The sequence below is a fragment of the Nothobranchius furzeri genome, chromosome 9, assembly GCF_043380555.1.
Source record: "Nothobranchius furzeri strain GRZ-AD chromosome 9, NfurGRZ-RIMD1, whole genome shotgun sequence".
Taxonomy (NCBI): Eukaryota; Metazoa; Chordata; class Actinopteri; order Cyprinodontiformes; family Nothobranchiidae; genus Nothobranchius; species Nothobranchius furzeri.
The window spans coordinates 8,206,000-8,228,021 of NC_091749.1; the positions used below are offsets into that span (position 1 = coordinate 8,206,000).

General features: G+C 44.2%; 1 protein-coding gene across 1 annotated transcript in view; it reads right to left on the minus strand.

The window, feature by feature from the left end:
• Window positions 1-4,866: 4,866 nt before the first annotated feature.
• Window positions 4,867-22,022, minus strand: part of dok4 (docking protein 4) — a 217,355-nt gene continuing 200,199 nt past the window's right edge. Inside the window, exons 6-8 of the mRNA XM_054735282.2 lie at window positions 13,802-13,940; window positions 13,445-13,562; window positions 4,867-5,117 (exon numbers count right to left, since the gene is read on the minus strand). Of these exons, the coding sequence (XP_054591257.2) occupies window positions 4,996-5,117; window positions 13,445-13,562; window positions 13,802-13,940 (379 nt within the window). The 3' untranslated portion in view covers window positions 4,867-4,995. The remainder of the gene's footprint in view (window positions 5,118-13,444; window positions 13,563-13,801; window positions 13,941-22,022) is intronic.

Consider the following 22,022-nt stretch of genomic DNA (forward strand, 5'->3'; position numbering starts at 1 on the left):
TGTAATGAGACAAAAACAAAGAAAACATATATACTGCCTTTTAAGTCTAACATCACTGTTACATATACATAAAATTATTATTCCTATTGTAATCATCATATATTTCTTATATATAATTTATTTGAATTCAACATGAAGAAGCATACAGCAATAGCTTTACTATTTCACAGTTCCTCTCACATTACCACAACATAACACTGTAGTGGCTCTGATCATTTTAATAATACAGATAGGCCCACAATTATAAACACATGCAGGTTTAAGCAGCTTTGCAGAGTTTTCATTGAATGCATTCCACAACAGAATGACAGTAAAGTACCAGTAATATTTTTTAGATCTATTTATGTTTGTTTTTAACGAAATTTCCACTAAAATCAGCATCTCATAGAAAAAAGATCCATACTTTTTAGCTATTTTTTCATAATTCAGAAACAAACGTTTTTTTAACATGACAACAAATCTCTTCTAGATTTTAGGTGAGAGAATAAACATCAGATTCTAATCTCTAAACATTTCAGATAATAGTTTCTTAGAGTCACTTTTTGCCTCAAATGTCTGAGAATAAGTGATGAAAGCTTCCAATTACTCTCATTATTTCTTCACTGTGCTTTAAGGGCTCAGCATGTATCTGAAACCGCAGCACCTTGTCTGTGTTAGAGCCTCCATTGTGTTTATCATGGACCTGTCTAATTACAGGAAAACCTGCTTTTGACCTCTTCATATTAGACTCCGCACCGAGACATGAAAGAACGACTCAGAAACAACACTCTGTCGAGTATCTCTGAACACATTTAATTCACAAGTTTACAGCTTTTTCTCCTCCGTGCTCGCTCATGCTTGTTTTGGTGGATCGGGCACGCTCCGGATCTGCGTTTGATTGACAGTAACAGGCAGATTTTTCCACAGTTTCTTGTATAAGATTGAAACTTGAAATGAGAAAACTGTCAATAATGCGGGACACGTGAAAAGTAATGAAAATGCGGGACATCTGGTCACCCTACCCCATGGTCCCTGGAGCCCTTCTTAGCTTCTTGGGTTAGCTAGTAGCTACATTGGTTTCATTTATTCCAACCTGTTCCAAACGTAATAGCCCTACTCTCAACGCCACCTCTTTTAAAAAAGAATCAGTGGTGGAAACCTCCTATTATTGGCTTCCGTTTTCCCACCATCTGAGCAATGGGCGGGCTTTGTCCATATTTTTATATGTCGATGAGAGGAACACAGGGTTTCCCTCGTGAGCTGAGGTTGTAGTGTGAACAAATATGGTGAATTAAGGGCATTTCTGTATGTAAATGACTGTGAACAAACACACACCTGGGTATGCACAGGTTGGATATATCATCTGACAATTGCAGAGGAATGTGCATAGCACAGTTTCTACAAAGTAGAAATGTGGTATCTGCTCACAAATCACCCTGGATTCTCAACAGTCAAATCGGTGAACTCACAGAGGATGTGAGTTCACCGATGAGGTTTTATGCAAGAAGATAGTTATCGTTCTTATCTCAACTCCTTTTATGCAAGGTTTGAAGTGCAACACCTATCCCCCACACCCCCTACTGCACAGGTTTCTTCAGCTACTCTGGTGTCACATGCCTCCCCCACCACCTTCACCACTGTGAATAGTACAGTCCCTGCTGACCACCCCTCCCCCTCCATTGCCATCTCAGTGAAAGAAAAGGATGTGCTCAGGGTTTTCCGTAAGCAAAACCCTCGGAAATCCCCGGGCCCGGACGGTGTCTCCCCTGCAACCCTGAGACACTGCGCAGAGGTACTGTCTCCAATCTTCACGGACATCTTTACCATCTCCTTGGAGTCCTGCCATGTTCCAGCCTGCTTTAAGCTGTCCACCATTGTTCCTGTGCCTAAGAAACCCCATGTCACTGGACTGAATGATTACAGGCCTGTGGCGCTGACGTCTGTAGTCATGAAGTCTTTTGAGCGCCTGGTCCTCCCTCATCTCAAGTCCTTCACCTCCCCCCTCCTGGACCCTCTGCAGTTCGCATACAGAGCCAATAGGTCTGTAGACGACGCCATCAACCTGGCCCTCCACTTCATCCTGCAGCACCTGGACTCCCCGGGAACCTACGCTAGGATCCTGTTTGTGGACTTCAGCTCTGCGTTCAACACCATCCTCCCTGCTCTGCTCCAGGACAAGCTCTCCATGCTTAACGTACCCAATTCCACCTGCAGGTGGATCACTGACTTCCTGACCCGAAGGCAGTGCGTGCGGCTGGGGAAGAATGTCTCCACCATTCAGACAATTAGCACAGGATCCCCACAGGGCTGTGTACTGTCTCCTCTGCTCTTCTCCCTGTAAACAAACTGCCGCACCTCGAGCCATGACTCTGTTAAACTGATCAAGTTTGCGGACGACACCACCCTCGTTGGGCTCATCTCTGACGGTGATGAGTCCGCCTACAGGAGGGAGGTGGAACGGCTGGCGTACTGGTGCAGCAGCAACAACCTGGAGCTCAATGCTCAGAAGACAGTGGAGATGATTGTGGACTTCAGGAAAGTCACAGCCCCATCTCTCCCCCTCGTCCTGACGGACACCCCCGTCACCACTGTGGACTCCTTCCGCTTCCTCGGAACCACCATCACACATGACCTTAGGTGGGAGCCATCCATCAGCTCCCTGATCAAAAAGGCCCAGCAGAGGATGTACTTTCTGCGGCAGTTGAAAAAGGCCAAGCTGCCGACCCAGATGATGGTGCAGTTTTACACGGCCATCATTGAGTCCATCCTCACCTCCTCCATCACTGTGTGGTACGCTGGAGCCACGGTGAGGGACAAAAATAGACTGCAGCGCATTGTGCGCTCCACTGAGAAGGTGATTGGCTGCAGCCTTCCATCTCTCCAGGACCTGTACGTCTCCAGAACTCGGGGGCGTGCAGGCCGGATAGCAGCTGACCCTTCTCACCCGGGACACAGACTTTTTGAGCCGCTTCCCTCAGGCAGGAGGTTACGGTCCATCCAGACCAGAACCTCCCGCCATAAGAACAGCTTCTTTCCATCTGCCGTTAGACTTGTGAACAGCTTATAAATACACAACCATGTTCATCTGCTGTACTTGACATAACGTCACGTTACCGGCCATATTACCATTACCTGCCTTTTTCATAGCTGAATGTTTTATGCTAGTTTTATTATATTTTATTCTACTTATTCTATTTCTGAAATTTATTATTCATGTTATATGTGGCACATTAGTACCGAAGCAAGTTCCTAGTTTGTGAACTGCTTGTTCATTGACAATGGCAATAAACCTTTTCTGATTCTGATTCAGATTCTGATGTGTTCCCTCTCGAGATCACGCTCTGGCAAATCCTCCAATAACACCAGATAGGCCATGTTACAGTGTCAGATTCTCATCGGTCAGAGGCAGTGTTGTGACACAATCTTAGCTGCCTCAGATGTAAAACAAAAATCCCCACACTGGTTTCATTTATTTACTTAATTGATGATCTGAATGCTGTTTATATGTACTGAGTCCAGAGAATGTAGTTAAAAGTCTAGAGTTCTGATGAGAATTAAAAAGAGAGATCATATCTCTCCTGTCTTGGCTTCCTATATTGGCTACCTGTTAAATTCAGAATAGGTTTTAAGATCCTCCTTCTCACATATAAAGCTCTTAGTAACCAAGCTCCATCATACATCAGTGATCTGATTATTCCATACGTTCCTAACAGAGCACTTCCCTCTCAGACTGCAGGTTTACTGGTGGTTCCCAGAATATCTAAAAATAGGATGGGAGGCAGATCTTTTAGTTATCAGGCTCCTCTCTTGTGGAACTAGCTCCCAGCTTTAGTCCGTGAGGCAGACACCTTGTCTATTTTTAAGACTGTTTGATCGTATTACATGGTTAGATTCTGATGTTAGCCCAGATCTGGAAGAGTGAGGGAGTAGAGAGAGGTGGAAAATACAATCAGTAAAGACGGCTCTCCCTTGCCCTGCCTCCAACATGCCTTTATCTAAAAGGCTAGGTTATCCAGAGTTATCCCTGTAGTTTAGGCAGCTATAGGCTTAAGCCCCTTTCACACTAGCATCAGCTTCACATGGACTGTACAGCATAGAGAGTTTCTACATTAGCGTAGCCTGCCTTTTTTCAGGGTGTAACCAGACTGTTTGTCAGCCCTCTTCCTGAGGTGGTCTGCTTCAGGCTGACCAGGGCCAACACACCCACTGCTGACTGATAAGCCAGCACAAATTCACACCTTCCATTAGGGAAGTTTCCGATTGGTGGGTAGAATCAGCCCACCTGGGCTTATGGCATTATCATTCTGATAACAAACTTGTTCCCAAGGCCACCCCGTTAAAACCCACAATTGAATACTTAAGTCGCCAATGGCAGTGAGTGGTTGTATTTAAAATAGCGACTTTAATCGTCAATGGTAGTGAATGACTCAAGGTGGTTTAATAGAGGTGATTGGACAGACAATTGTGTTTCTTTAAATGTCAATTTTGCAAACATCTTTCCCTGCAATCTGCATCATAACTATCATTAGTAGTAGTAGTTGTTGTGGTAGTAGTAATATGATCAGTAAAACAATCATCATTTCAGAACAGCAACCTGCCAGGCAAAAGGCCACACTAGCAGCTAGCTTTAACAGCGGTAGAGTTTTATAATCTGTACATATGATAGAGCAGCCATGATGGGAGTGGGAGAACCAGAAGAACTGGGTTGGAATCTCAGCAGCTGAATCATAATGCTTTCTATTTTTTGGGTAACATGCACACCAGCTGTGAGTGTGAAAGACATTCATTCACTTTTAATACAATATTCCAAATAGAAATATGCAAAATGTCCCTGCAGTCTTTGAGACAAACACACTTTGAGACTAACACACTCTGCAAGCAGAACAAATGTATCCATTGTTAAAACAGTTTGACAGTCTGTGATGAGATCTCTCTGGAGTCGAGTAATATCAGAGACAGCAGAGGAAGTCCAAAACTTGGAGATCCAGCTGATGAGAAGACAAAGTGTGTGTGTGTTTAGGATGAGTAGGGCAGCGTTGTGGAGTGTGTCAGGTGTGTGTGTGAGTTAGCTGGGGCCAGTGTGGTGCGACGTTCAGCTGACAGGTGTATGGACAGTAGCTCGTCCTCTCTAGGGTCTCCTGCAGACAGAGAAGAAAGAGACAGGTTAAAAGCAAGTCCAGGTAAAATATCTGAGCAGCTCCAAAGAGGTTCTGCCACCTCGAGAGTGGTGCCTGTGGAGTAGACTAGTGGATTATGGGTCCAGGTTGCACTCCTAAATCTCCTTTGACAATTCCATAATATTGGAGACATGGATCTGGTCCTGAGTTGAGGCTCAGATTGAGGTGGATCTATGTGGTTTTGACCCTGGTTGTAGAACGCCGGAGCACCTTGCAAGGGGGCACTGTACAGGGGTATGGGGTCAAAGGGGTGAGAGATGGGCAAGTGGGATGCAGCAGTGCCTGCAGTGATGTGGACACTGAATGAGTTCCATGGTTACCACAGACAGAAGAAATATTTTCCATCATCCATCCATCAAACCATTCATCCATTCTCATCCGCTTATCCTGTGTCAGGTTGGAGGGGCAGCAGTCTAAGCAGAGAAGCCAAGACATCCCTCTCCCCCGCCTCTTGGGCCAGCTCCTCTGGAGGAATCCCAAGGTGTTCCCTGGCCAGCTGAGGCACATAATCCCTCCAGCATGTCCTGGGTCTTCCTTTAGGTCTCCTCCCTGTTGGATGTGCCCAGAATACCTCACCAGGGAAGCATTCAGGAGGCATCCTAACCAGAAACTAATTTCAACTGCCTATATGGTAAATGGCCTGCATTTGTATAGCACCTTCTTAGGGTGGACTGTGCGGTGGCGCAGTGGTTGGAGCTGTTGCCTTGCAGCAAGACGGTCCTGGGTTCGCTTCCCGGCCTAGGATCTTTCTGCATGGAGTTTGCATGTTCTCCCTGTGCATGTGTGGGTTCTCTCCGGGTACTCTGGCTTCCTCCCACTATCCAAAAACATGACTGTTAGGTTGATTGGTCTGTCTAAATTGTCCTTAGGTGTGAGTGTGTGTGTGTGCCTGATTGTTTGACCTGTGTGTCTCTGATAGGTAAAAACTAAGGCTGTAGAAAAGCCTCGATGACGTCGACGGCTCGATTCTAAAAATTAGTCAACGTCAGATCCGGTAGTCGATGCACCACGCCCACTTGTTGCATCCCCAGGAGTTTGTAAATAGAGGAGGAATCTGCCTGTTTTTCCTCTAGTTCGCCCTCTTCTCCACCGTCACTAACATCTCCACCAAATACCGAAGACCCGGAACAACGTCAGTCCACTACTAGATTCCTTTCCTGTTTTGCCCGCCTTCGTCTCCCGGCAACGGACAACAACTTCCGGGGTCAGATGCGCTGCTCAGTCTCTATCGCAGATGTAGAGAATCACCGGTAGAGTTTCTCCCTTCATAAAGGAGCTTCTTTCAGACATTAGGAGAGCTGTTTTGGTGGTAGCAGTCTCTACTCAGTGCTGGTTTGTTTGCTGCTGGGTATTTTGGTTTATTTAAACTTGGTAACTTGAACTTAACGTTGGTAAAGCTACTGTTAGCATTTTCGCTAACAGCTTCTTGCGTTTGGATAAGCTGTTATGTTTTGGTTTAGAGCTCATATTTTTTGGTGTGTAGATCTCCCTTTTATTACATTTAGAGTGTTGTGGGTTTTCGGTTTAGTGTAAAATGTCACCTTGAGTTTGGTTTAACCACCCAGTTTAGATTTTGGATCTTTGGAGATCCTTATTTTGGTCCAGAACCCTGTAATCTTTGCCCAGTGGGACATCCCTACTTATTTGTACTTTTGTTTTAATTCCCCACAGGCAGAGTTAGTTTTATTATTCCCAACCTGTGGATGGAAAGATGCATGTTTTTTTGTTGTTGTAAATAAACCTGATCATCATTTGAACTTTTAAATCCCACGATATTGTCCCTTCCTTTTTGCACACGAGCCAAACTCCCCAGGAAGGGTCGTAACACCACTCGCCTCACGCACATAAGTGGCCAAAACAAAGCAGCATGGAGACACTCCATCTCCAACCACCTCTCAGGCAGCAGCCTGCACTCCCAAGTTCTACACGTCACCAGAACATAACCAACCGCAACACAATAAAAGCAGTGTTACACAAAATGGAAGGCCTGTAGTGTTTATTCTCTTACAGTAACAGTTTATCTTTTTTTTGAGGATTTTATTTGAGATTTTCTGTTTTTTATTAACTGTGCAATAGAAAAATAATCATTTGATTAATTGTGTAAATAGTCATTAGAATAGTCGACTATTTGATAAAATAATCGTCAGAATAATCATTTTAAAAATAATCGTTTACCCCCAGCCCTAGTAAAAACTGATTTTCACCTCACCTTGGTAATAATTTGTCTGGTGTTGTTCTTTCAAACAGAGTTCATCCGACTTATTTACATTTAAATTGTTGCAGGAAGGCCGTCCTCGCCTCAGTGCTTTTTATTATGATTAGCAGTTCCTGAGAAGGCTAAAAGCCAGACCAATGTGTTCTTCTCTCGGTTGTCTGTAAAGAATTTGTGTGTGTGCTTATCTTTAACTTTGTGTGTGTGTTCCCAAATAAATTGACTCTCCAGGCTTGCCTGAGTTGTGAGAGGAAATAGCCTTGACTTTGGTGTGTATGATTCTCTCACCCTTTGCAAAGTATTTTGGTGTTGTTTGTTGTTGGTTGATTACTATTTACCAAATTATCAGTCTAATCCCTCTGTGTGTTTTGAACTTTCTTTGAGGTAATACAAGATCTATAAAAATGACCTAACATTTTGGTGCCGAAACCCGGGAGACAGAGCCTTCAGTGGGAGTTCACCTTCGGAGAGCCGCACGGCGCCAATTCCTCATCAAAGCCCGGGGAGCTGGATTGCTCCATCGGCCGGCTGTTTAGCTCTGCAGGCGGACTTCCACCTACAGCTCTCGCTCACCGGACTCAGGGCAAATCCGCCATGCAGAGGGAAAGTGAGTACCTATTTAAATGCACCCTTTTGTACTGACTGGTTGGCTGTGTGTTTTACGCTGGTGGTGTGTCTGCCACCCTCGCACGAAAGACATTTCGTGCCCCGGCCGAGGGCTGCACGGAGAGCCGCTGGACCATAGCCTGGGCTCTGTTTGCCTCTGTTCTGAGAGAGGTAAACTGGAGAGAGGTTGTAATTAGTTTGTGTCAGCGTAACATAGGCATCCTACGAGGTATAGTGGGCCATAATTTGGTTGGATGTGCAGATCACTTGTGTAATCACACTGATGCTTGTATTGTTTAAATATTTCATGGTGCAACAGAGGTACCCAAAAGTTAATCATCATTATAATTGGCTCAATGAACCCAAACCGTTCTAAATTCACCCTTTGTCGTTCTGTGGTCTGTGTATTTGTGGGCTGCGTCCCATTTTGGGGTGTGCAGGCTTGCCTGATCTCCGTGGTCCTGTGGTGTTGTTATCGTTCGTTGCTGGTATCTGAAATAGTGGTGTCGGCTGTCCCATTGCAGACATCGCATTTCTGTGTTGCATTGTGGTTTTAAATCTGTGCCAAAGTGTTAAAAACCTGGCTGTGAACTTTGTTTCAGCTGCTGTCCTATTGTGTGTGTGTGTGTGTGTGTGTGTGTGTGTGTGTGTGTGTGTGTGTGTGTGTGTGTGTGTGTGTGTGTGTGTGTGTGTGTGTGTGTGAGAAAAACCTGCGGGTTCTGTTCGGTTCTGTTCTGTGTGCGTATGAGAAAGTATGAACTGAGAGATACTGAAGAAAGGAAAAAGGCAAGTGTGAGATTGTTTGGCTAAAGTTTTGAGGCTTTTGAGCCTGTTTCTGGTACGGGTGTGTGTGGAGGTGTGCGTGTATCGGGGACTTTGAGAGTGTGTGTGTCTCAGTCAGGGGCTCTGAGTGTGTGGAAGACAGAAGCGGAGGAGTGTTGAGTCGCTTCAGTGGCTGCCAAATCTTATCTGAAAAATCATTTTAATATACACCTCAACTGCAGTTTAATTGATTTTCTGATAATTTTCACATTAAAATCCTTGGCGTGCTTCCAGCTTGTTTTACTAAACTAGTAAACAAAACAACTTAAATACAATGGGGAATACCACATCTAAAGACAAACTGGAGGGAGATATGAAATTTATGTCTCATAAACACCCAGATAGCTTAAAATTTATGGAAAAATGGTACAAAAAGTACAAAATCGATGGGTCAGCAATGGCATGAATTGGTCAACATTTACACACTTGAAGTTGTGTTAGCCACTGGCAAAAAGAAATTAACTAAGGAAGAACAGTTGAAGATAGCGACGATATGGCGAGATGAGACAGATAAAAGACTGGAGAATATTCGAAAAAGTAAGGAGGGAAAGAAGGGAAAAGAAAGTGAAGCAGGGAAAAGTGTATCTCCTAAGTAAACTAACTCCTTCAGCTCCGCCGGCTGAATTTATGCACCCAATTAAACCCAGAGAACAGTCAGAGAAGTGGGTCTCAGATATGATGGAGGTGATTTACTCCCACTGCTTAATTGGCCAAGGATTAGACCAGCTGGCTCAAGCGAGCCTTCTCAAACCTCCCGCGACTGGACAAATGGCTGGAGACTTAAAACCCCAGTTTGACATTTTGGAAACTCCTAACTTAACCCAATTAACAACTATTAAACAATAGACTGATGAGTTCGTAGATGATTTCCGTGCCAGATATAAAAAAACTATTTCACCTCCATAGTACCCTCACACCCGACGCTGATAAAGATGGACCTTATGTCCAAATGTGCTGATTGGTTGAAAGGTTTCCTGCCGGCAATTGCTGAAAAAATCAAAACTCACTACATTCTCTGGGAAACCTGCAATTAGGGATGTTAAGAACACACACACACACACACACACACACACACACACACACACACACACACACACACACACACACACACACACACACACACACACACACACACACACACACACACACACACACACACACACACACACACACACACACACACACCGTTTCAGACGAGTATCCGGTACGGATAAAGCATTTTTGACGAATACGAGCATGAAACGAGTAAACCTCGTAAATATCTGTAATCGTGCTGAAGGAAAATCCTCATTGGGTAACTGACTGTCTTCATGCTCTGTGATTGGCCAGTCACATAGAGCGCCCGCCCCTCCCTACACACAAAACTCTCTAGCCGGCCGGGAGCGCAGTCTGTCCGGCTCATCCACACACACACACACACACACACACACACACACACACACACACACACACAGTTTTATTTAACTTTGTGTGGGGCAAAATGCCAAGAACATTTAGAAAAATATCAGTTTAATCAAATTAAAAGAAAAAAAATATACATAAAGTTGTGTCTGGTTCTATCATTTCATATTTCCTAGTTCCTACTGCATGAGTTCAGATGTATTAATCCATGCACTTAAATATTAATGTTCTGATTTTATTGAAACACTTGTTCTGTAATAGTTTCTTTACTATTGTGATCAAAAATATTTAATCTCAATTCTGAGGCTGCTCTGTAAATAGTTTTCAAATAAACAATACAAATATCGACTTCTGATCATTCCATATCAATTTCAGACTTAAAATAATGTATTGATGTAAACCACACCCACTTCTAGTTAAACCACGCCCACTTCCAGATTATGCCACGCCCATTCCGAGTACAGATACTGATAATTTAGTTGGTTGAACAGATACAGATACAGATAGTGGTGTACTCGCTCATCCCTAGCTGTGACCATAGAAATGACAGTGTCCGTGTAAAATGTCTCAAAGTTTTAAACTTACCAGAGTATGTGTGTTACCCCCAAATTCCACTACCTCCGCTCCGCTCCGGTCCGCCCCCGCCTTCCGCAGCCGCTCGCTTCCGAACTCAATTTTTACTGGCACCCGCTCTACAACGGCTCCGCTCCGGTGCGGAGACCTTAGGTGGGCAAACAAGCATGCGTGGGACTTTCGAGATCTTGCGATACAGTCCGAGCAATAAACGCGGAAGTTAGATCCAAACACCCGTTGTGTGGGAGAAGCATCGGCATGAACTGTTTAATCTGCCTATCATTTGTGTTGAGAGATCAGCAGTGTTTGGATCAACAAAGTGTGACTACTTTGATAGTAGAAACTGTATTTATGGCTTACTTTTGTGCATTTAAACTTCAGCCGCCATTGATAGTTGTTAAAAGTTGTTAAACCTGTGCATATGAAACAAAAAACGCCTTTTGTTTATCGATTTATTGTGAAAAACGGAAATTGTGCTTGCTCCTTTTCCTGTTGGGCCATTGTGATTTCTGTCCATTTACTGCGGAGGTGCTCCGGCGTCCGGCAAAAATAGGATCGATTCTATTTTTGCCGGACGCCGGAACAGAGGGCGGCGCACGGCGCCGCACTGCCAGAGCACGGCCGCAGTAGTGGAATTGCTCTGATTGACTACAACGGGACCGATTTTGCTCCGGCGTTCGTGTCGGAGCGGAGCGGAGGTAGTGGAATTTGGGGGTTAGTGCCGTTATCAGCACAACTGAAAAGGGTCCTCGGTGACACAGATGACCATGCCATTGCCTGATTAAAAGAAGTTCATGAAAAATCTGCCAGAGTTGACAGAAACTGAGGACACAAATTTGATGTTTACTTCAAGCATTGCTTCACATATTTATAATGATTATTTTTCAATTTTTATATATATGCATTCACACTTTTACACCTTTTTTCAAGTTTTGGGGGCTGAGGAAAATTGTGACTTTGTTGTGAATATATCAAATATTTATCATTTCTATGGATTTAATAACTGAACACTTTCAGAAATCTCCATTTTCCGACTGCTGGCGCTCATTTTCTCACCGTCGTTGTCGCACTCTCCTCTTTCTCGCTCGCCTTTTTCCTCCTCCTCATTCCCTCTCATCTCCCTCCGCCCACATGTGCTCTGCTGTGTGTCTGAGTCTGATCCTCCCTCTTCCCACCTGTACTGCTCTGTGTGTGGACAGTCCGGACACGCAGTTACACAAGTTGACCTGTGGCTTTCACCAAGGCAGGGGGGCTTGACGGCTCCCAATGACGAGCCGGCTCCCGTCATTCACTTCAAAGAGCCGGCTCTTAGAGCCGGTTCGTTCGAGACCGACACATCACTAGTGTCTTTATTACATGAAGACCAGAAAGTGAAGTAAGAATAAACATTTTCTTTTTAAAAATTCTAAAACATACATCTGACGGTGTTGACCAAAAACTGATGGTGTTGACAAAAATGTGTGTGAACTACTATTTAACAAACAAAAATGATTTTACTTTGTTTGAGTTCATAAACTAATGGGACATTTCACATTTTGACTATTTTACAAATGCATTATGAACTGAATACAACATCTCTACAATTATCAAAATTAGAATGATGGAAAACATGAGTCCTTCTGTTCTTGCTTTCTTCTCTCTCTCTTTGCTGCAAGTGACAGATCCCATCATGTTTTTAGTAAATTTCTAACTCAAACTAAATTATTCTTCACTTTTTTATTTAAATCTATGAATGAAAGAACAGTGTCTCCTCTCCCAGGCATTCTCTGATCCTTAGAGTCATGGAGATGGCCTGGTTGCTATGATCCATGGAGCTCTAGACTCAGCAGGAGATGCATGGTCTCATAAGGAGTCTGCTCAGGGCTAAAGTTGCAGCTGCAGTGGAATCACATCTACAGACAATACTTTTACTGCTTATATGACCACTGGGTGGCGCTATCATGCTGTGTGCAGCACCCAGGATACCCATGTCTCAAACTAGAGTTCTGAACTTTGTCAGATGTTGTGGACAGCTTTCAACAGTTGTTAGTCTGATCTCTTAAACAGTGGAGTCAACATCCTTGTCTACCAAAAAAGTAAAGATGTGTTTTTTTTCTGATCATGGAGGACAGCTGCACATGTAAGTTTCAACAGCACCAAGTTGCTGAACTAGTTTTCATTTTCCTCTGGTTACAGAGCAAACAATAATCATCTACTTTATGCAAGAAAACAAAGTTTAATTCATTTCTCACTAATGTTCTGAATGGATCAGTTTAACAATAATAATAATAATAATAATAATAATAATAATAATAATAATAATACATTTAATTTCAAGCGCCTTTCAAAGCTCTCAAGGTCACTGTACAAGACAAAATATAACAAGCAAGCAATACAAACAACAAGAAATAAATGCTAAGAGTAATTCCCAAGGGTAGATTTGGAGCAGAGCAATGGATAATAGACTAAAAAGAGTAGATGGAAGGAGGACAGTTACAGTGAGTAAGCCAGGCAGAACATGTGAGTTTTGAGTTGAGACTTGAAGGTTGAGAAGGAGTTTATATTGCGGAGGTCAGGCGGTAAAGTGTTCCAGAGTTTTGGAGCTGAGTGGCTGAAAGCTCTGGCTCCCATAGTACTGAGACAAGTGCGAGGAACAGACAGACGTTTGAAGAATGCAAAGTTGTTAGTGGCTCACCAGTGCCATGATCCAAACTGGTCTGGTTCCCAGTGATGTGGTGCCAGTATGCAGACCTTGGTAAAATGGCTGTGGGCGTGCATGGGTAGGAGCCAGGTTCTGAACCTTTGGGAAGCAACTGGAAGACACACACACACACACACACACACACACACACACATTAAATGTTTAGTATCTTGTAAACACAGACTGATCTAGTTCACTTCAGTTCAGTTTATTTATATAAGTGAAGTTCTGATCCAGAACCGCCATAAGATTTGATTTTACCTAATAGGATGAATTCCTGACATTATGAGCCGAACGGATCTCAACTTCTAACAGAACCACTAAAGCAGGCCAGGCGCTTGGTGCTCTCACCCGACTGCTTTGCTCCATCTCCAGCAGAACCTGTTTGCGCTGCTCAGCAATGGCCAACGTGGAAGAGTGGACCCTCTGGTAGAGCTGCTCTCCCTCCCTGGTCTGGAAAGTGTAGAGGCCTTCACCGCTGTCACACATCCTGCAAAAAATTACATCCTCCTAAACATGCCTCCCAGTGGTTTGAATCAGCTAAATATGAGCATCCAGCAGAAAACCAGCTTGTAAATATTTATGCTGATGTAACAAGTCAGCGGGACCAGGCCAGCAGGCAGCAGCTTTGGAGCTAAAAAACAACTAAATGTCTCCCAAAACTGCACTCACTAGAAGGCTAAAGGTATTTTTTTTATCAGTTAGATTTAAGAGGAAACACGTCATGGCGGAGAACAAAGTCGCCTCAGTAAGTTTACCTCATGTTAGCTGCTAACATCAACAGCGAGTTAGTGTATTTATAGCTGTAGCAACACCAGTAGTGGTGGTGATTTTATTACCTTCAGAACTCATTTGTGTGTCACATTTTTTTGCTTTAATTACAAACTAATGATTTATTTCATCCCGCTACGTTACAGTTACAGCCATGTGGAACTCTTCTACAACACCAGAAACAGCCATGTGGAACGCTTCTACAACGCCAGAAACAGCAGTGTGAAACACTTTTACAACACCAGAAAGAGCAATGTGAAATGCTTTTACAACACCAGAAACAGCCATGTGAAACGCTTTTACAACACCAGAAAAACAGCCATGTGGAACACTTCTGCAACACCAGAAACAGCCATGTGGAACACATCTACAACATCAGAAACAGCCACGTGGAACGCTTCTACAACACCAGAAAAACAGCCATGTGGAACACTTCTACAACACCAGAAACAGCCATGTGAAATGCTTTTACAACACCAGAAACAGCCATGTGAAATGCTTTTACAACACCAGAAACAGCCATGTGAAATGCTTTTACAACACCAGAAACAGCCATGTGAAATGCTTTTACAACACCAGAAACAGCCATGTGAAACGCTTTTACAACACCAGAAAAACAGCCATGTGGAACACTTCTGCAACACCAGAAACAGCCATGTAGAACTCTTCTACAACACCAGAAACAGCCATGTGAAATGCTTTTACAACACCAGAAAAACAGCCATGTGGAACACTTCTGCAACACCAGAAACAGCCATGTAGAACTCTTCTACAACACCAGAAACAGCCATGTGAAATGCTTTTACAACACCAGAAACAGCCATGTGAAATGCTTTTACAACACTAGAAACAGCCATGTGAAATGCTTTTACAACACCAGAAACAGCCATGTGAAACGCTTTTACAACACCAGAAACAGCCATGTGAAATGCTTTTACAACACCAGAAACAGCCATGTGAAATGCTTTTACAACACCAGAAACAGCCATGTGAAATGCTTTTACAACACCAGAAACAGCCATGTGGAACTCTTCTACAACACCAGAAAAACAGCCATGTGGAACACATCTACAACATCAGAAACAGCCACGTGGAACGCTTCTACAACACCAGAAACAGCCATGTGAAACGCTTTTACAACACCAGAAACAGCCATGTGGAACGCTTTTACAACACCAGAAACAGCCATGTGGAACGCTTCTACAACAACAGAAAAACAGCCATGTGGAACGCTTCTACAACACCAGAAAAACAGCCATGTGGAATGCGTCTACAACACCAGAAACAGCCATGTGGAACGCTTCTACAACACCAGAAAAACAGCCATGTGGAACGCTTCTACAACACCAGAAAAACAGCCATGTAGAACGCGTCTACAACACCAGAAACAGCCATGTGGAACACATCTACAACATCAGAAACAGCCATGTGGAACGCTTCTACAACACCAGAAACAGCCATGTGGAACGCTTCTACAACACCAGAAACAGCCATGTGGAACGCTTCTACAACACCAGAAAAACAGCAATGTGGAACGCTTCTACAACACCAGAAAAACAGCAATGTGGAACGCTTCTACAACACCAGAAACAGCCATGTGGAACGCTTCTACAACACCAGAAAAACAGCCATGTGAAACGCTTTTACAACACCAGAAACAGCCATGTGGAACGCTTCTACAACACCAGAAAAACAGCCATGTGGAACGCTTCTACAACACCAGAAACAGCCATGTGGAACGCTTCTACAACACCAGAAAAACAGCCATGTGGAACTCTTCTACAACACCAGAAAAACAGCCATGTGGAACGCTTCTACAACACCAGAAAAAGAGCCATGTGAAACGCTTTTACAACACCAGAAACAGCCATGTGGAACGCTTCTACAACACCAGAAAAACAGCCATGTGGAACGCTTCTACAACACCAGAAACAGCCATGTGGAACGCTTCTACAACACCAGAAAAACAGCCATGTGGAACGCTTCTACAACACCAGAAAAACAGCCATGTGAAACGCTTTTACAACACCAGAAACAGCCATGTGGAACGCTTCTACAACACCAGAAAAACAGCCATGTGGAACGCTTCTACAACACCAGAAAAACAGCCATGTGAAACGCTTCTACAACACCAGAAAAACAGCAATGTGGAACGCTTCTACAACACCAGAAACAGCCATGTGGAACGCTTCTACAACACCAGAAAAACAGCCATGTGGAACTCTTCTACAACACCAGAAAAACAGCCATGTGAAACGCTTCTACAACACCAGAAACAGCCATGTGGAACGCTTTTACAACACCAGAAACAGCCATGTGGAACGCTTCTACAACACCAGAAAAACAGCAATGTGGAACGCTTCTACAACACCAGAAACAGCCATGTGGAACGCTTCTACAACACCAGAAAAACAGCCATGTGGAACGCTTCTACAACACCAGAAAAACAGCCATGTGAAACGCTTTTACAACACCAGAAACAGCCATGTGGAACGCTTCTACAACACCAGAAAAACAGCCATGTGGAACGCTTCTACAACACCAGAAACAGCCATGTGGAACGCTTCTACTACACCAGAAAAACAGCCATGTGGAACGCTTCTACAATACCAGAAACAGCCATGTAGAACTCTTCTACAGCACCAGAAAGACAGCCATGTGAAACGCTTCTACAACACCAGAAACAGCCATGTGGAACGCTTCTACAACACCAGAAAAACAGCCATGTGGAACACTTCTACAACACCAGAAACAGCCATGTGGAACGCTTCTACAACACCAGAAACAGCCATGTGGAACGCTTCTCTGACACCAGAAAAACAGCCATGTGGAACGCTTCTACAATACCAGAAACAGCCATGTAGAACGCTTCTCAAACACCAGAAAAACAGCCATGTGGAACGCTTCTACACTACCAGAAACAGCCATGTAGAACTCTTCTACAACACCAGAAAAACAGCCATGTGGAACGCTTCTACAACACCAGAAACAGCCATGTGGAACGCTTCTACAACACCAGAAACAGCCATGTGGAACGCTTCTACAATACCAGAAACATCCATGTGGAACGCTTCTACAACACCAGAAAAACAGCCATGTGGAACGCTTCTACAACACCAGAAACAGCCATGTGGAACGCTTCTACAACACCAGAAAAACAGCGATGTGAAACGCTTCTACAACACCAGAAACAGCCATGTGGAACGCTTCTACAACACCAGAAAAACAGCCATGTGGAACGCTTCTACAACACCAGAAAAACAGCCATGTGGAACGCTTCTACAACACCAGAAACAGCCATGTGGAACGCTTCTACAACACCAGAAAAACAGCAATGTGGAACGCTTCTACAACACCAGAAACACCCATGCGGAACGCTTCTACAACACCAGAAACAGCCATGTGGAACGCTTCTATAACACCAGAAAAACAGCCATGTGGAACGCTTCTACAACACCAGAAACAGCCATGTGGAATGCTTCTAAAACACCAGAAAAACAGCCATGTGGAACGCTTCTACAATACCAGAAACAGCCATGTGGAACGCTTCTACAACACCAGAAAAACAGCCATGTGGAACGCTTCTACAACACCAGAAAAACAGCCATGTGGAACGCTTCTACAACACCAGAAAAACAGCCATGTGGAACGCGTCTACAACACCAGAAACAGCCATGTGGAACACTTCTGCAACACCAGAAACAGCCATGTAGAAATCTTCTACAACACCAGAAACAGCCGTGTGGAACACATCTACAACATCAGAAACAGCCGTGTGGAACACATCTACAACATCAGAAACAGCCACGTGGAACGCTTCTACAACACCAGAAACAGCCGTGTGGAACACATCTACAACATCAGAAACAGCCACGTGGAACGCTTCTACAACACCAGAAAAACAGCCATGTGGAACACTTCTACAACACCAGAAACAGCCATGTGAAACGCTTTTACAACACCAGAAACAGCCATGTGAAATGCTTTTACAACACCAGAAACAGCCATGTGAAACGCTTTTACAACACCAGAAAAACAGCCATGTGGAACACTTCTGCAACACCAGAAACAGCCATGTAGAACTCTTCTACAACACCAGAAACAGCCATGTGAAATGCTTTTACAACACCAGAAACAGCCATGTGAAATGCTTTTACAACACTAGAAACAGCCATGTGAAATGCTTTTACAACACTAGAAACAGCCATGTGAAACGCTTTTACAACACCAGAAACAGCCATGTGAAATGCTTTTACAACACCAGAAACAGCCATGTGAAATGCTTTTACAACACCAGAAACAGCCATGTGAAATGCTTTTACAACACCAGAAACAGCCATGTGGAACGCTTCTACAACACCCGAAAAACAGCCATGTGGAACACTTCTACAACACCAGAAACAGCCATGTGAAACGCTTTTACAACACCAGAAACAGCCATGTGGAACGCTTTTACAACACCAGAAACAGCCATGTGGAACGCTTCTACAACACCAGAAAAACAGCCATGTGGAACGCTTCTACAACACCAGAAAAACAGCCATGTGGAACGCTTCTACAACACCAGAAAAACAGCCATGTGGAACGCGTCTACAACACCAGAAACAGCCATGTGGAACGCTTCTACAACACCAGAAAAACAGCCATGTGGAACGCTTCTACAACACCAGAAAAACAGCCATGTAGAACGCTTCTACAACACCAGAAAAACAGCCATGTGGAACTCTTCTACAACACCAGAAACAGCCATGTGGAACGCTTCTACAACACCAGAAAAACAGCAATGTGGAACGCTTCTACAACACCAGAAAAACAGCAATGTGGAACGCTTCTACAACACCAGAAACAGCCATGTGGAACGCTTCTACAACACCAGAAAAACAGCCATGTGAAACACTTTTACAACACCAGAAACAGCCATGTGGAACGCTTCTACAACACCAGAAAAACAGCCATGTGGAACGCTTCTACAACACCAGAAAAACAGCCATGTGGAACTCTTCTACAACACCAGAAAAACAGCCATGTGGAACGGTTTTACAACACCAGAAACAGCCATGTGGAACGCTTCTACAACACCAGAAAAACAGCCATGTGGAACGCTTCTACAACACCAGAAAAACAGCCATGTGGAACGCTTCTACAACACCAGAAAAACAGCCATGTGGAACGCTTCTACAACACCAGAAACAGCCATGTGGAACGCTTCTACAACACCAGAAAAACAGCCATGTGGAACGCTTCTACAACACCAGAAAAACAGCCATGTGAAACGCTTTTACAACACCAGAAACAGCCATGTGGAACGCTTCTACAACACCAGAAAAACAGCCATGTGGAACGCTTCTACAACACCAGAAAAACAGCCATGTGGAACGCTTCTACAACACCAGAAAAACAGCAATGTGGAACGCTTCTACAACACCAGAAACAGCCATGTGGAACGCTTCTACAACACCAGAAAAACAGCCATGTGGAACTCTTCTACAACACCAGAAAAACAGCCATGTGAAACGCTTCTACAACACCAGAAACAGCCATGTGGAACGCTTTTACAACACCAGAAACAGCCATGTGGAACGCTTCTACAACACCAGAAAAACAGCCATGTGGAACGCTTCTACAACACCAGAAACAGCCATGTGGAACGCTTCTACAACACCAGAAAAACAGCCATGTGGAACTCTTCTACAACACCAGAAAAACAGCCATGTGGAACGGTTTTACAACACCAGAAACAGCCATGTGGAACGCTTCTACAACACCAGAAAAACAGCCATGTGGAACGCTTCTACAACACCAGAAAAACAGCCATGTGGAACGCTTCTACAACACCAGAAAAACAGCCATGTGGAACGCTTCTACAACACCAGAAACAGCCATGTGGAACGCTTCTACAACACCAGAAAAACAGCCATGTGGAACGCTTCTACAACACCAGAAAAACAGCCATGTGGAACGCTTCTACAACACCAGAAAAACAGCAATGTGGAACGCTTCTACAACACCAGAAACAGCCATGTGGAACGCTTCTACAACACCAGAAAAACAGCCATGTGGAACTCTTCTACAACACCAGAAAAACAGCCATGTGAAACGCTTCTACAACACCAGAAACAGCCATGTGGAACGCTTCTACAACACCAGAAACAGCCATGTGGAACGCTTCTACAACACCAGAAAAACAGCCATGTGGAACGCTTCTACAACACCAGAAAAACAGCCATGTGGAACGCTTCTACAACACCAGAAAAACAGCAATGTGGAACGCTTCTACAACACCAGAAACAGCCATGTGGAACGCTTCTACAACACCAGAAAAACAGCCATGTGGAACTCTTCTACAACACCAGAAAAACAGCCATGTGAAACGCTTCTACAACACCAGAAACAGCCATGTGGAACGCTTCTACAACACCAGAAACAGCCATGTGGAACGCTTCTACAACACCAGAAAAACAGCAATGTGGAACGCTTCTACAACACCAGAAACAGCCATGTGGAACGCTTCTACAACACCAGAAAAACAGCCATGTGGAACGCTTCTACAACACCAGAAAAACAGCCATGTGAAACGCTTTTACAACACCAGAAACAGCCATGTGGAACGCTTCTACAACACCAGAAAAACAGCCATGTGGAACGCTTCTCTGACACCAGAAAAACAGCCATGTGGAACGCTTCTACAATACCAGAAACAGCCATGTAGAACGCTTCTCAAACACCAGAAAAACAGCCATGTGGAATGCTTCTACACTACCAGAAACAGCCATGTAGAACTCTTCTACAACACCAGAAAAACAGCCATGTGGAACGCTTCTACAACACCAGAAACAGCCATGTGGAACGCTTCTACAACACCAGAAACAGCCATGTGGAACGCTTCTACAATACCAGAAACATCCATGTGGAACGCTTCTACAACACCAGAAAAACAGCCATGTGGAACGCTTCTACAACACCAGAAACAGCCATCTGGAACGCTTCTACAACACCAGAAAAACAGTGATGTGAAACGCTTCTACAACACCAGAAACAGCCATGTGGAACGCTTCTACAACACCAGAAAAACAGCCATGTGGAACGCTTCTACAACACCAGAAAAACAGCCATGTGGAACGCTTCTACAACACCAGAAACAGCCATGTGGAACGCTTCTACAACACCAGAAAAACAGCAATGTGGAACGCTTCTACAACACCAGAAACACCCATGTGGAACGCTTCTACAACACCAGAAACAGCCATGTGGAACGCTTCTATAACACCAGAAAAACAGCCATGTGGAACGCTTCTACAACACCAGAAACAGCCATGTGGAATGCTTCTACAACACCAGAAACAGCCATGTGGAACGCTTCTACAACACCAGAAACAGCCATGTGGAACGCTTCTACAATACCAGAAACATCCATGTGGAACGCTTCTACAACACCAGAAAAACAGCCATGTGGAACGCTTCTACAACACCAGAAACAGCCATGTGGAACGCTTCTACAACACCAGAAAAACAGCGATGTGAAACGCTTCTACAACACCAGAAACAGCCATGTGGAACGCTTCTACAACACCAGAAAAACAGCCATGTGGAACGCTTCTACAACACCAGAAAAACAGCCATGTGGAACGCTTCTACAACACCAGAAACAGCCATGTGGAACGCTTCTACAACACCAGAAAAACAGCAATGTGGAACGCTTCTACAACACCAGAAACACCCATGCGGAACGCTTCTACAACACCAGAAACAGCCATGTGGAACGCTTCTATAACACCAGAAAAACAGCCATGTGGAACGCTTC